Source organism: Acipenser ruthenus, chromosome 5 (genome assembly GCF_902713425.1).
Source record: "Acipenser ruthenus chromosome 5, fAciRut3.2 maternal haplotype, whole genome shotgun sequence".
NCBI lineage: Eukaryota > Metazoa > Chordata > Actinopteri > Acipenseriformes > Acipenseridae > Acipenser > Acipenser ruthenus.
Genome location: NC_081193.1, coordinates 23,334,220 through 23,350,643, shown reverse-complemented (window position 1 = coordinate 23,350,643; position 16,424 = coordinate 23,334,220). Strand labels below are relative to the sequence as shown.

The following is a 16,424-nucleotide window of genomic DNA, read 5'->3' as shown; positions in this document are numbered from 1 at the left end:
GAATGGATGTTGTGACAGTAGGAAATGATTCCTTGGTATTATTGGTGTTTTGGCTTTTTTATGTTATTTCACTTTTAGGATCATTAAAATCAAGTCTTTGAGCTGTATTTAGTAATCAGTGTGTGAAAAGGCAAAATAGCATGAAGCAACTTGTAGGTAGAAATAGTTTAAATAATTTCTTACTAGTTTATAATATTAACATGGTTTATTCCTTTCATAATTATTGCCTTTTACATTGCTATATATGACGAATGGGATTCCAATCATCACAGCTATCTTAAAATTAGTTATGCAGCCTATTTATAAACATGGGTGCACTGCAGATGAGGGGGAAGTTTTTGGTACCCAGTGATGAGGAAACAAAGTGGACCCTGTGTTAAAACATAACATACATTTAAAAAAATTACCATATTAAGTGGATTTATTTTTAATTTAGCATTTCGTGATGCTGCTATTTCACAATTTTGGATGCTTTTCATTTCTGAATGCATACTACTAAAATAGTATCAATTTAGTGTTTAAAAAAGTTATTTTAGTAAACATTAAGCACTCAATTTTGGAATTTCAGGAAAAAAAATTAAAACACAGGAAAATGGCAAAACACGTTTAATTTACTATAGCAGTCTATGTAATTTTAAGTTTTTAATGACATATATCTTCAAAACCAAGTGTACCTGTTAAGTAAAATAAAGCTGAAACCAAAGTAAAGCTAATTAGCTACAAAATAAGGCTTCATATTATTTTTGGTATTTTCACTTTTTTTTTTAACTTGATGATGTCATCAAAATGACTTCATTTCTCAAAGTGACCAAGAGTTCCAGCCGAGCAGGCCTCTCGATTCTTACCCCTGAGGGTCTAAACTTTAATAAAACAATGGCCTGCAAATTGTAGAAAAGTGTCAACTCACTATTTAGGCTGTCTGGATCCCTGACTTCTGACTGATCCCTCCTCGATCGAAAAGAACAAACGCCCCTACCGGGTGCTATTTAGGCTGTCTGGATCCCTGACTTCTGACTGATCCCTCCTCGATCGAAAAGAACAAACGCCCCTACCGGGTGCTATTTAGGCTGTCTGGATCCCTGACTTCTGACTGATCCCTCCTCGATCGAAAAGAACAAACGCCCCTACCGGGTGCTATTTAGGCTGTCTGGATCCCTGACTTCTGACTGATCCCACCTCGATCGAAAAGAACAAACGCCACTACCGGGTGCTACATATACACGTACATTATTCAGTCGATCGGAAGGTAAGTGTTACAGAACAAAATCTTGATATCCACAAAGTCAGCGAACCGATAGATGCGCCAGCTGTTTTTTTCTTATATTTGAACTTATATGAACCGTGTCACTGTAAAGGCGTGTGCTCACAATGTCCGGGAGTTTCTTTTAACTTTTTTTTGTGAGTTAACTGGAAAATACACAGAAGCGGTGGCGCCCCTTCATATTCTATGTATTTATTCATATTCTGTCATTTCGAAGAACCGTGAGTGATATGGAAATCTGCGGGGACAGTGCTTATAACTGCTTTACTGACACTTGCATCTGCGGGGAAGGTATAACTTCCGTATTGATAAGATATTGTTTGTGTTTCAAAGTCATTTGTGTTATTGCACTTTAAAGAGACTGTTCCTTGTTTAGCTAACCTTTGTTTAAATCACTTTCTAAAGTGGGAATGCTTGAAAACATTTCATTTTAGAGTATTTTAGTTTTTTGTATGAAATCGCTTTGAAGAAAAAAAAAAAAAAAAAAGACTCCACCGAATGGATTGTGCTACTTAGCAATGCGGAAAGGAAATACAGTAACCACGTTATTCTTTCCGTGTAAGTTTGTCTACTCCGTGGCGACTCGACCAAGGGTTGGATGTTGTAGTGTGAACACAGCTTATATTGGCTTTTTCCAGATCTAACCGTTGTGCACCCCTGGGCTACCTGAAAGAGTTCCTTAAAAATGCCTTGTGTTTCACTCCCCTGAGAATTTGCTTTCCTTTGGTGTTACAGATTCCAAAATGAACAACTTGCCATTTCCAGTAATAGATATCGGGTATTCAAAACCTAATGGTAAGTAACTGTGATAAATTAAACCCCACCGGAAGTACTTACAGTAGTAGCTCATAAATTTACTTTCCAAGTTATTTATTTGAAGTTTAGCTACAAAACACATTACATTTTTTATATGCCAATTAACCCCGTTTCCCAGCTAACCGTTGGTTGAATTATCAGGCCGCAAGGAGCAGCATTGTGGAGTAGTGGTTGGGTGGGGGGGCTCTGGAATCCTGACTGGAGGGTTGTAGGTTTTAATAAGTGCAGTATTTTTAAATAATATTGTTATTATTAACATCGATTGACAAGATGCTTGTTAAAATGTTACGCTTTTCGTTTGCATTCATTTTCTTCATTCTGCTTTGAAATCAGAGTGAAACAAAATAACATTTAGACGATTTTAAAAACCGATTTTGTTTCTCAGAATTAAAAAGCCTGTCATTTAAACCAGTGGTTTTCAAACTTTTAGGCGCCGTACCCCTTTCCAAAAATTCTAGTCTACCGCGTACCCCCATCTGAGATAGGGTCATAATATACCTATGAAAACAGGAAAAAATTATATTTTCTAATTACTAGGCTTAAGTACTTATTGATGTTAACCAATGTGATGGAGGTGCCTGCTTTTTATCACAGATTTCTGATTAGTAAACAATGCAGCCCATACACAAGGGTATGTTATTCTGTATTTTAAAATGAACGAATAGGACTTCAAGTTACAAAAAAATTTAACCGGGTCATTCAAAAAAAAAAAAAAAAACAAGCCTCGATTTGCTGGCTCAGAAGGCACACAGGGAAGGAGGCCAATTACTGTTCATAGAAAACTACCTGTTAAACTAATAAAATAAAATACAATTAAAACTAAAAACGCAATGTCAAATTATTTCAAAATCCAGACCAATAAGTATGGCAAAACAAGTCCAAAAACAGGTTATCCTTTTGAGAAACAAAACCTAGGGGTCTAATTTAAAATAAAATCAGAAAGCAATTCTCAACAAAAGTCACGCATTTCTTCCAATAAATGCAGAAATGTAGAGAGAAAACAGATGCGGCACTTTGCATAAAAACAATTTCAAACTTACAAATACAGACATTAAAAAAAAAAAAAAAAATCAGGTAGCATGCGGAACTGTGTGAATATTGAATAACACATTGCATATGTATGTTTTTTTAAAATTATTGAACTCAAATGTTATCGTTTAACACTTGAGCTGGACATTTTAAATGCTATGTGTGTCTTGTGCAGTATCGAATCCAGCCAGAATAAGCACATTGTTTTGAAGTGAATATTTCCAAAAGCTAAATTTGATGAAAGTAGAAAGGTGACATTTATATCATGCAGTCAAAAATGACTTTAGCAAAATGCTCACATGTTAGTGTTTAGTGCAGTCGTCTGTTCATGTTAATCAGCTGCCAGACAGCTTGTTGATGGGCACTCGCTATATGATATGAACACACTCAATAGGTCTGGAGTAGGGAATCCAATTCCGGACACTTCACAATACCAGGAGTTAGGGATTGATTGATTGATTTATTTTTAATCCTGCGATTCCATTTTTGTAATAATAATAATACCGTGCTTTTGCTTTTATTAGCCTAATAATTAGCGGCGTACATGCGTAGGCTAATGCAATCACTCGACAAAGGACTTCTTCAACGAATTAATCATAGCGAAAATAAATAAAGCATTGCAAGTAAAGATAACACAGTCGTGTCGCTCCAGCTCCAGCGCAGTGATTAGTGATTAGATTAGTCTTAGTGCGGCACAGCTGCCGCTCAACTCAATAATACTGCTATTTAAAAACATTAACTTAGATAAAACACACTGAACTGATTAAACTACAAACACTGAACATTTAAACTCCGGAAAGTAAACGTACCTAGTAAATACTACACATTTTTATAAGAAGCGTCATACAATTTTTTTTTTTTTTTCTTTTTAGGTTGTAGAAACACTGCCCAGCTATTTAAATATGTAATTTAGCCATGTGCGCTCAACGCTCACTCACTGTCAGCAGCCGGTTGGGTGTTTATAGTTAACCTCGCCCAACAGAAAGGAAACGTACACCAGTACGACTGTGGTTTTATTTGAAAGGAGATTCAACATTGTTTTTTTTTTTTTTTTTATGTTAGCTTGCGAGGTTCGGGGGGCGTGGAGCTGGGGGGGGGGGCGCTAATCTCTAATCTTTCAATTTTCTAATCTCCAGTTAATTAGTTCTATTTACTATTTAAGACCTGATCACCTGCACCTTTTCTGTCTAATGTTTCGTTTTTGTAGCAAACGCTCAGACGCCGTCGTTTCGTGCTTCACCTCTAATATCTAAACTTCGTTGCCTCGCTCACGCAGGTCGTTTCTCTGCACATCGCTGCCAAGATATTATCAATCATTTTCTTACCTGCTCAGGTGATATATCTTTTCAGTCAGCTTCTCTTTTCGGCTCTAAGAGCTCCAACGTTTCTCTTTCCTGTTCCATCCGGTCTCCACCTCGGCATCATAGCCGTCCAAAGCGCAGCTTCAATACTCAACTTGTCTGTAACTTTAACAGAAAGTCTGGTCCTCCGTTAAACTTCCAAGCTCCTTCAACATGACATCCTCATTCCCGTTGTCTGCGATTGCCTTACCTTAGCTCTATTTAATTCTACCACGAAGTTTTGTCGGCTTAATCCTTCTTTACTCCTCGCTTGTAATCAGACGCCCCTCCCCTCGCTCCCACTGAGCCAGCACAATTATGAATATTTATTATTCAAATCTAAAGGAATAAGCAAATGTTGTTCTACATAGACAAGGATTTTAATCGTAATAGCTTCTTAGATTCTACCCTGATTCACTCAGGTCAATGATGTAACTCCAATCATAACCTCTGGATGGCAGTATAATACCACAAGCTCTCTCTCTATACATTAAACCAGTTTGGTTTCGCTGCAAAGCTCGGACACTACAGCTTTTCTATCTATTCCCGCAGTTCTCACTCGGATGGATTCTCGGGAGTTCCCCTCCTGCCTCATCCTCCGTCTATCTATATCAAATGACATTCTTCAATTTCAACTCTACCCCCTCCCCCCGCCCCTTTTTGAGGCGGACTGCTCCTGACCAAATCTATAGATATTTCAACAGCCTCAGAGCAGCGGATTCTTCATCCTCTTAGGTTCTACAGCGGCCTCAGCTCTATGTATTCTCCATCTCTGGCTTCATCTAAATCAGTTAACTCACAGTCCAATATCCACCGCATTCAGCAGATGTCTGTGCTCTACAGCAGATCATCACACTACCGATGGCAATCCACCATTCACTATTACAGATCCCTGCTTCAGCAGATATCGGCGTTCTGCAGCAGACCACCACGCTCTACCAATGGCAGTCCACCATTCACAATAACAGATCACTGCTTCAGCAGATCTCTCTCTACAGCAGACCACCGCTCATTATTGACAGCACTTCTTTGTTTACTTCCTCAGATCTCTGCACCGTCCAGCAGATCCCATCCTCTACTGTTAATTGCTCCTCCCTGCAGCAGATCTCTGCTCCCTCTTCAGATCTACTCACTGTTCTAGCATGCAAGTTGCTTTAGTTCAGTCTAAATCTGGACCTGCACTACTCCAGATCTTCCAACGCTTCCGCTTTCCTCCAATACGCAGATCGTGGAAGCATTCCGCAGTCAAGGCTAATGCTAATCCCCATCTAATCAAAAATACGAGGTGCTTGTCTTTCTCAGCAATCTATTCATATGTCCACACATCCTCTCAAATATTACAGCATTAATACATGGTGAGAGACGCGGTGAGACTGGAAATCTGTCTTGTTTATGAGTTAAGGAGTTCCACTCTAGGAGAATAACTGGAGTTGTGAAACCCAGTCTCTCAATGTGAGTTCACCTTTTCCATTTCAAGCAGACAGACCGCAGATCGATCCCGTATTAACTGACACATAGGATCGTCAACATCTCATCTCTGCCCTCCATTCCAGTAAATGGAGCACAAAGCGTGCTGAGCTTCCCCAGCAGTCGATTTACACACGTTCGTTCAGTTCCAGCTGCTACCTCAACTGTCAGTTCCAGCTCCCCTTCGGCCTCCACTTTTAGTGTTCAAGTTCCGTCGACTGGTCCCGTCTGCTGCGTTCCCCCCCCCCCCGATTCACCAGCTGTCATTTGACTGAATCATCCTCTCAGTAACCTCCTTCAATCTGCTCAGCATTTCGTATCTGCAGCTCTCTCCCTCCTTCGACAGCTTCATATTGTACAGCCTGGTCAGTGTTTTAAACATTCTGTGCCAGAATCTGATTCATCCTATTCCTTCAAATCAAACCAGATCATGGCTTTCATTGTCCAGCTAGGGATTTTTTCTTCCCACCATTCTCTCCATACCAGTAGTTTGTCTGACTCTTTCCGGAATCTTCAAAGTCCCCCCCCCCCCCCCCCCCCCCCCCCCCGCTGCACCTTCCAGCCTGCCTATATCAACAGACATTCTCCATTCACTTATCTCTACTCTTTGGAAAGTTTGCTTGTCCCCTTACGAAGATCTCCTCATGGAGACCATCTGCCTAACAGCTGATTCTTAAGAGCCTTCCCTTCTGCCTCACCTTCCTGCTGTCCGCATCAATGACCATTCTCAGTTTGCTCATTCTACTCTTCTGAAACGCCGCTTCTCCCCATACAAGGATCTACCTATGGAGATCATCTGCATCTGAGCCCTCTTCGGTCTCCTTAGGAGCTCAGAATTCACAGTTCTAATTTACGCCATCATTCAGTTGTGTACCTCCAGACGGATCCATTTCAGCGCCGTCAGTTAATTCAGCTGTCAAGCAGATTCCCCTATCTGCCCCTTATTTTCAACGTCAAGGTATCTCATCTGCTTCTCGGCCGCCTTCGGCTTCCTCAGAAGCTCAGACTTCACAGTTCCCTCAGCTTCAAGCTTCCCTGCAGCGACGAAGATCTCCTAATCAGCCAACCTCTCCACCCTCCTTTCTAGAGCAGGCCTCCTTCCTCAGCTGTATTCTCCCCATTCATTTCGTATAGGTGCAGCTACCTCCGCTGCGAGAGCCAACATCAACCACAGTCTGATCAAGACCATGGGCCGCTGGTCCTCTTCCGCAGTAGATTATTACGTTCAGAACTCGCAGTTTCTTCTGCTTCTGATTTACTTCACCATTCGGTCGTACCCCCAAGAGGGATCAATTTCAACGTGGTTAGTCCATTCAGCTGTCAAGTAGAGTCCCCTATCTGCCCCTTTTCATCATCAAGGTATCTCCCCAGCAAGAACCCCCCCCCCCCCCAGGACCCTCGGTTCATTGATTCCTCTCGCTCCTATCATCACTCATCGCCCCTCCTTCCACCCTCCAGAGCAAGCCTCCCTCCTCTACTTCACCCCCTCATTGATTTCTCTCGCTCCTAGGATCACTCGTCACTGGATTCCAACCTACCTTGCCTCCAGAGCGGGCCTCCCCCCCCCCCAATCATTCCGTAGGCACAGCCCCCTCTGCTGCGAGGGCCAACATCACTCACAGCCTTCTTCGGCTTCCTCGGAAGCTCAGAATACACAGTTTCTTCAACTTCAAGCTCCCCTGCAGCGACGAAAATCTCCTAATCAGCCCAGCTCTCCTCCCTCCTTTCTAGAACAGGCCTCCCTCCTCAGCTGTATTCTCCCCATTCATTTCGTATAGGTGCAGCTACCTCCGCTGCAAGAGCCAGCATCAATCACAGTCTGATCAAGACCATGGGCCGCTGGTCCTCTTCCGCAGTAGACTATTACGTCCATTCATCTCCCTTCGATATAGCAGCAGCCCATTTTAAAATTGCTAGCATGCCCGGAGTGGGGGCTACCTGTTCGCCGGGGCCACCTGAGGTTTTCCCCTAAATTCGCTTCGAGGGGTTTTTTCCTCTCCACTGAGCGGCAGGTATACACATAGTCCGGTATACACAGTCACATCCCATTAACAAATTTACTAATCCCCCTTTGTTCGTCCTTCTGGTCTTTTGTTTGTTTGTTTATGTTATGCGTTGGCATGTTCTGTCTTGTTTGTCTCACGGTGTGGGAATTTTCGTAGGTGCCGGGGGTCCATCCTTTGGGGGGCAAGTGAGGCTCACTTCCCCGACCTCAGGGCTAGGCAGCCGCCTCCCTTACCTTCAGGGGTTCTCACCGCGTGAGTCAGAGTGGAACCCCCGGCCAAACTCTGTCCTGTCGCAGCTCCTGCGCTCATCTCACTCGAGGCTCTCTTCTATTCTGCCTCTCTTCAGGACGTGGTCACTCGTGCCGAGTCCTATACTAACCTCAATGCTCTGTCCTTATTTTCAGGTCCCAGGCAGCGTGATGTCTCGGCCAATCAGGGGTTTTACGAGCGCCCCTTACATAAGCCTCAAATGCTGGGTACCTCTCTCATCTCCTCCCGAGGGGTGGCTTTTCAAGTCTAACCCTCATATGTGTTTTCAGGTTGCCGGGTCCTCCGCCCCTGGGATGTCGACAGCGTCGGCCCCAGTCGACGACCTCTTTTCTATCCCGTTTCCGGTTGCCGGGTCCTCCGCCCCTGGGATGTCGACAGCGTCGGCCCCAGTCGACAACCTCTTTTCTATCCTTTCCGGTTGCCGGGTCCTCCGCCCCTGGGATGTCGACAGCGTCGGCCCCAGTCGACGACCTCTTTTCTATCCCGTTTCCGGTTGCCGGGTCCTCCGCCCCTGGGATGTCGACAGCGTCGGCCCCAGTCGGTGACCTCTTTTCTATCCTTTCCGGTTGCCGGGTCCTCCGCCCCTGGGATGTCGACAGCGTCGGCCCCAGTCGGTGACCACATTCTGTCCTACTAACTGCTCCTTGCTGCTTCTTCTGCCTTATCTTTCCCCCCCAGCTCACGCCCAGTGAATTTATATATATATTTTTTTAATAATATAAATTTAGTCGTCGCCAATTATTTTACCCCGATTTTACCCCCGTGCCGACTCAGGAAACGGAGGCTGGAACACGCGTCCTCCGAAACGTGCTCCTGCCAAGCCGTCATTTTTCGCACTGCAGATCCACAGCAATGCCACCAGACCTATAGTGCCGGAGGACAACACAGATCTGGCGGCTCCGCTGCAGAGCCACAGGCGCCCTATCGGCCACAGGGGTCGCTGATGCGCGGTGAGCCGTGGATTCCCCTGCCGACCTAAGCCCTCCCTACCCGGGCAGCGCTCAGCCAATTATGCGCCGCCCCCTAGGAACTCCCGGTCACGGTCAGCTGTGACATAGCCTGGATTGGAACCTGCGATCTCCAGGCTATAGGGCACATCCTGCTCGGAGCGCCTTTACTGGATGCGCCACTCGGGAGCCCCCTCAACATTGTTAATTCGACTGCTAAGTCGCAAAGTACTACAATGTGGTAAAAAATAAAATAAAAAATCAGTTGTCCGCCATTACAGGATTTTTCTTACGTACCCCCTGAGGAGCGCTCGAGTTCCCCCAGGGGTACGCGTACCCCAGTTTGAAAACCACTGATTTAAACCAATGTTACTATTAACATATTTCTCGGTTGCAATTGAGTAATTGTTAAAGAAGGGGAGAAAAGTCTGTGGAAAACACCAAAAACCAGAAGCTGTAAATATAACAGAACACCTTTACCTTTCAGTACATAACACTGAGCTGAGGCTGGTGTTGCTTGGGAAGACCGGAGTTGGGAAGAGTGCTTCTGGAAACACCATCCTGGGCAGAGAGGAGTTTGAATCAATATCCAGCACCTCATCAATAACCGAGGAGTGTGAGAAGAAGACAGGGGTAGTCGCTGGCAGAAAGGTCTCTATAATCGACACCCCAGGCTTGTTTGACACAAAACTCTCTGCTGACGAAGTTAAAAAGAAGATTTTGAAATGTCTCGATCTGGCTGTCCCGGGGCCCCACGCTTTCCTGCTAGTGCTCCAGGTGGGGCGCTTCACGGAGGAGGAGAGGAGAGCAATGCTGCTCGTCCAGAGGATCTTCGGAGAGAGGGTTATAAGGTACACCGTGCTGCTCTTCACCCGTGGCGACGACCTGGAAGGCAGGACCCTGGAGGAGTACCTCCGTGGGGCCGACGAGGGTCTCAGAGGGCTGGTGGAGAGGTGCGGAGGAGGGGGTCATGCCTTCAACAACAGGTTCAGAGGCAATGGAGCTCAGGCGAAGGAGCTGCTGGAGAAAATCGAGAGGATGATGGAACACAATGCCTGCTACACCAACGAGATGTATCAACAGCAGCTGAAAGCACCCAAAACAAAATGGGAGAAAATGAAGTGTATATTAGCCGGAGCAGGAGCTGGTGCATCAAGAGGGGCGTTGAGCGGTGCATTGGCGGTAGCTGCGTTTTTAGAATATAAAGAGTTAGACAAGATTTTAGTACTTAATGTGGCTGCAGTAAAAGCAGATCAAGCAGGTTTTTTAGAAATCGTAAAGAAACCCATATTTGCAGTTGCTGTTTTCTTTTTTGCTTTGAAAAAAGGAGAGAGAAACATCTTGATGGGAGCAGGGGCAGGAGCAGTTATAGGAGGGGTAGTAGGGGCATATTATGGAGCTAGAGAAGAGAAGCCTGGAGAAGCAATGAATAAAAGTGATAAAGAAGTCATGGCTCTCGGAATACCCGATTTTCAAGATATATGGAAATTGGAAAACGCATTTGAAAAAGCAATGAAACCACCCAATGCAGATGAGCTTGACTAAATGTTGTTTTTGGTTTTGTTTTTTTTTTAATTTGGAAATCGCCAATTGTTTTTTACCCCCGTTTTCTCCCAAAAGTTTTTCATCCTCACCTCTACCAGACAGACACATTTTGTATATATAGGCATAATTTATTTTCTTTATACAATACAATTATACAATTTGTTAAAAAAAAAAAGACCATGCTCACTTTTACATTTACATGTAACCCTCACAGTTATATATGCACAAATCTAAACAGAAAAAAACAGGCCTGTGAAAATGGCCTGGTCCTTAAAGGACTAAGAGATCCATGACAGTTTAGGAAGACAGCAGGCCGGTCCCTGGTATCAAAAGGTTGAGAAACACTGCCCTAAATTACTTAATTGGACCAATGGTCCACTTAAATATGCACGGGTGTATGCACTGGGAATCGAACCTGGGACCTCCCGCTCTGTAATTTAGGTATCTGGAAATTGCATGAAATACCTTTTTCTATGCCAGTGGGTAAACTGATGGAGACCGATTACCAAGTCAGTTATTTCACCACAAGTCCTTCAAACCCATGAATACTACTTTTAGAACTTTGCAAGAATCAATTTTTAAAGATGGCAATAAAGAAGAATTATGAGGTCATCAGTACCTCTAGCCCCATGACAAACCACTTTCATATATAGATTCTACACATTTTATGGTTTTTGTTGTCTGAATTTATTTATTTACACGTTTTATGGTTTATTTTGGTTTAAACTCAAACAATGTTTGTACATTTATTAAACTGTGAAGGAAACAGATAACCAAGTCAATTATCTTACCACAAGTCCTTCAAATCCTCATCTATAAACCCACCAAAGGTCAGTTTGTTAACTCGTGTCCCACATGGGGTTTCAGCCCTTCAAAGATGGGGCCATTTTTAATACTTTCATTCTGAATCTAGTACAGTACCTGGTTTAGTTGGTAAAGCGCCTGATCTTTTGTTTGAGCCGCCGTAGGACCTGTCTACAGTGTGTATGATCTGAATCCTACTATAAATAGGATGGGCAGCAGTGTGGAGTAGTGGTTAGGGCTCTGGACTCTTGACTGGAGGATTGTGGGTTCAATCTCCAGTGGGGGACACTGCTGTTGTACCCTTGAGCAAGGTACTTTACCTAGATTGCTCCAGTCAAAAACCAACTGTATAAAATGGGTAATTGTATGTAAAATAATGTGATATCTGTATAATGTGAAATAATGTATAATGTGATATCTTCTAATAATTGTAAGTCGTCCTGGATAAGGGTGTCTGCTAAGAAAATAAATAATAACAAATGTGCTATATTTGTACCTCAACTCATTGATGTTGACTTACTTTTTTTTCCCCCCTGGACACTTATCACTCTTCCTTAAATGCACTTTACTTGCTCTTATCTGCCCCCTATTTTACTGCATTTAATCCTGTACTTTAGAGTACTGTAATCTGTCACAAGTGTTATTTAATCTGTAGTATTTTGTATTTAATTATATCCTGATGTAACTATCACTAACACTGTTATCTGCTCCGTTATTGAATCGTTTTGTCATACTTGTACTTGCTAGAACCAAAGCCATTGTATTTATCTTGCTCTTAATTGTATTATTACTTGTACTGTGATTCTTGAAATGTATTTTTGTTTACGACTGTAAGTCGCCCTGGATAAGGGCATCGGCTAAGAAATAAATAATAATAATAATAATTATTATTATTATTTGTTTATTTAGCAGATGCCTTTATCTAAGGCAACTTACAGAGACTAGGGTGTGTGAACTATGCATCAGCTGCAGAGTCACTTACAATTACGTCTCACCCAAAAGATGGAGCACAAGGAGGTTAAGTGACTTGCTCAGGGTCACACAATGAGTCAGTGGCTAAGGTTGGATTTGAACCGGGAACCTCCTGGTTACAAGCCCTTTTCTTTAACCACTGGACCACACAGCCTCTCATAATAATACTTCTTCAACTTTTTATGCTGTTAACTGTGATTTACCAGCTTCCCAGCATGACAACATCAACCTGTAGATTGATTTCTTTCTTTCTTGCCTTCAGCACCCCTCCTCTTCCAGCAGTGTACTGACAGGCTGCTCAATGATTGCATGATGATCTGCCGTGTCCCCAAAAAACAGAGCATTTTAATTCATCTACCGACATCTATTGGTCAAACTGGGTATTGATATAACTCCAAAAGCTATTTCAGTAATACATCCTACTGCATTAATTTGTATACTGGGCAAAACAACAGTTAATGATCATTTAGAGCAGTGGTTCTCAACTCCGGTCCAGGGGATCAACTGTGTCTCTGCTCTCAATTACTTACTATTTGCTTAGACTTTTTAAATTGTTTAACTTGTTTTAAATTATTTAAACTTAAGTTGGAGAATTCAAGTTCCTTTTTTACAATTTTATACGTAACTTGAAATCTCCAACTCTTTAAAATATTTAAAAAGCTAAAATCCGGTATTCTTTAGTCATAAAAGGCAGCTCACATCAAGCGTAAATACCGATGTAACGTCATTTTCCCTCCCTTGTGCACTGCGCGTGCCCAAAGCTTTTATTCCCTTGCATCTCGGGAGAGGTCATCAAATTCTACTGTTAAATACTGGAATTTGTTTCATTCTAATTATTCAGTGATCATGGCTGCAAAGGTTTTAGTTATTCGTGTTAAAACTGAAGGAGTTCATTGAATTACAGGGTGGAACTAGTATAGGCGAGTCAGCGTTTTGTTAAATGTAACATCTGTCTTCCTAAATATAACAGAGACAATACCATACCTTCCCCCACAAATCAGCTTGTGATCTATGGTTCCCTTGGGACACGAGTAAATGTTCTACTGCACGATCAAGACAACAGGTCGTTATCTTGTACGTACACAAAACAAGTCTGCTTCTTTGATCACCATGTTGTCTGTGCACTGGTCATTACCTTGTCTGTGCACTGGTCATTACCTTGTCTGTGCACTGGTCATTACCTTGTCTGTGCACTGGTCATTATCTTGTCTGTGCACTGGTCATTACCTTGTCTGTACACTGGTCATTACCTTGTCTGTACACTGGTCATTACCTTGTCTGTGCACTGGTCATTACCTTGTCTGTGTACTGGTCATTACCTTGTCTGTACACTGGTCATTACCTTGTCTGTGCACTGGTCATTACCTTGTCTGTACACTGGTCATTACCTTGTCTGTGCACTGGTCATTACCTTGTCTGTGTACTGGTCATTACCTTGTCTGTACACTGGTCATTACCTTGTCTGTGCACTGGTCATTACCTTGTCTGTGCACTGGTCATTACCTTGTCTGTGCACTGGTCATTACCTTGTCTGTACACTGGTCATTGCCTTGTCTGTGCACTGGTCATTACCTTGTCTGTGCACTGGTCATTATCTTGTCTGTGCACTGGTATAAAAGGTTGTTACTTGTGATTACGTGTCACAGAACTAACTGTAGACCGCCTGCTTTACTTCTCTCCAGAATTCTGCTTAATAAAACTGTATTGCTTCTCATCGGCTCTCAGAGAATCTTTATTTAAAATTTGGTCCCTACAATTTGGCGTTGTCGGCAGGATACTGTGCTGCTGTCTGAGATGTTTCTGGTGTTTGCGGTGTGCATTGGCAGAGTGATACAGGGGTGAGTAATAGCGATTCTATTACTAAAAAAAAGCGTCTTTTGGCAGTGTCACAGTATCAGGGTACTTAGGTGGGACTTTCCCGAGATCTGAGTGTGATAGCAAAACGGTTTGGGTCAGCCGACAGAGGATCCTCAACATAGTTTGCTAGAAAGAAGATGCAGTCAAAGTAATTGTGCAGGTTATCCTCAGCATAGTTGTTGGGAAGAAGTCACAATCTTGGTGATTATGCAGGGTCATCCACAACGCGCTGTTGTGAAGATATTGGCAGCGGGTATACTAATGTTATCTGTTGATGTGTATTATCTGTGAAGTGTTGACATCCAGTTAAATCGAGTGAGTGCTTAGTTAAGTCATATAGAAAGATTGAGATTGACCACTCAACTAAGTACTTGTGTGAAATCGTAAAATCTCATCACAATGCCCAGTCATTGCAGTGGCTCCATCGGTTGTAATTGACACTAGCTTCTCGATCGTCACATTCTTTTTTGCAAAATAATTATTTACCTCGTTGTAGATATCAACTCCCCTGTGGCTTTCAAAGACAATAATGTCAAAAGTTCCTCTTTAACGGTGAAGTCTTCAAACACCAGCTAGGCAGTGTCGCTTGAGTCAGTCGATTCATCACATTGAATGGAGAACCACGGACAAGTACTTAAATCCCTGTCTAACTGTTCCGAAACGTCTGCAGATAATGCTGACACCCTTCCTGCCATGGTATTCGGCCCCAGTTGCACATCGGATATGGCAGACATCATTTCTGGCTTGTTTTTGAAATCTTTTAATAATGATTGAGCTATAACAGACATCGTGTCCTTTAACATTGCACCGTCTGTAAATGCTGCCTTATTTTTGGCTAAAAAGTGAGCAACTTGAAAAGACATCTCTGTTGCAGCACATGCTTTCTTCTCTGGTTTGGTAAAAAAAATGACTGCTGTCCCTGCAATGCCACCTTTAGTTCACTTTTTGTGCGGAGACCGCTTCCTGCAGGAAAATTCTTCTCAAAATCCTTGTGCACTGTTGCAAAGTGCCTCTCGACATTGCACTTTTTAGGCACACACACTTGTCTTTAATACATGTAAACAAAACATCATTTTCCCACTCTTGGTGAAATTAGTGTGTTTTTTGTCTTTTTTTGGACCGACCCTATGAATCCCAAGATTCTAAAACGTGATCTCGTTTCCAATCAAGTTACATACATTTGTTCACGTGTAGTTTTTTTTTTTTTTAAATTGAAATATTTTTTTTTCTTTTAAGTGCAATTCTTCAATGCCTATCGCGAGCTACTCCAGGACCGACTGCGATCTACCAGTAGCTCACGAATGACATGTTAGCGACCCCTGCTCTAAAGCAATGGGTGCAGACCCTTCCCTTCTATGAATCTAAATACAGTAATATTTCCAGCAATACGTTTCAGAGACTACTAAAAGTATTTTTTTTTGTAAATACTGTATGTTAGCTGCTAACAATTTATTTCTAACACTTAACCATAGACATGCTCCTTTCTGTGTACTGTATATTTGTGATCGAAATTGAAAAAGGAAAGTGCAATTTCTCATCACTATTGTTGTGTGCCGATACAGTTTCTGTGTTCCAATTGTGTTTTACTACTTCCTTTCATTCAAAGTATAGAAACCTAAGAAGACACAAGCCCAAACGTTTGTCTACTTGACTTAGAGGTTGCTTTATTCCCTGATGCTGTAAAATGCTTTTAAAAATCCAGCTATAAGCAGACAGTGAATAGTGATCTTGAAACCTTATAAGTATTCAGAAAGAGGTACAGCTCACAAGATGATACTAGTGGTTTTATTGGCAAACGTTGGACCACAGAAAAACTTATTGGAGTCCAGCCAGGCCATCTCCCTTGTGATAAAAAAAAAGGGGAATGCTACCTTCCGGCAGGATGTAAGGAATCCTGTTCCAGTTATTCTTGGTGTTGATATTGCTCTCACGGCTATATTGGGTATCAGGAAGTGAAATGTTAACACTAAATCAGGTTGCTGACGAGGGCCAGGGGACTGACATGCGACAGTACAGTGCAGTGGGGCTCCCCGTGCTGCCACTATCAACACAGCTCACCAGTTTACATAAAGAGGGAATATCAAGCCAGAAACTTGGAAGTTGTTTCCTC

General features: G+C 42.6%; 1 protein-coding gene across 1 annotated transcript; it reads left to right on the top strand.

The window, feature by feature from the left end:
* Positions 1–856: 856 nt before the first annotated feature.
* LOC131737100 (GTPase IMAP family member 7-like) lies at positions 857–14,355 on the top strand. The gene is made up of 3 exons (XM_059023846.1): positions 857–1,246; positions 1,997–2,056; positions 9,624–14,355. Exons 2-3 carry the CDS (start codon positions 2,005–2,007, stop codon positions 10,679–10,681), a joined length of 1,110 nt encoding a protein of 369 aa, XP_058879829.1. The 5' UTR covers positions 857–1,246; positions 1,997–2,004; the 3' UTR covers positions 10,682–14,355.
* Positions 14,356–16,424: the final 2,069 nt, after the last annotated feature.

Excerpts from the sequence above, each read along its gene's own strand:
- LOC131737100 (XM_059023846.1), top strand. The coding sequence starts at position 2,005 with ATGAACAACTTGCCATTTCCAGTAATAGATATCGGGTATTCAAAACCT. Across the intron at positions 2,057-9,623 it reads CGGGTATTCAAAACCTAATG|TACATAACACTGAGCTGAGG; the intron begins GTAAGTAACTGT and ends TTTACCTTTCAG.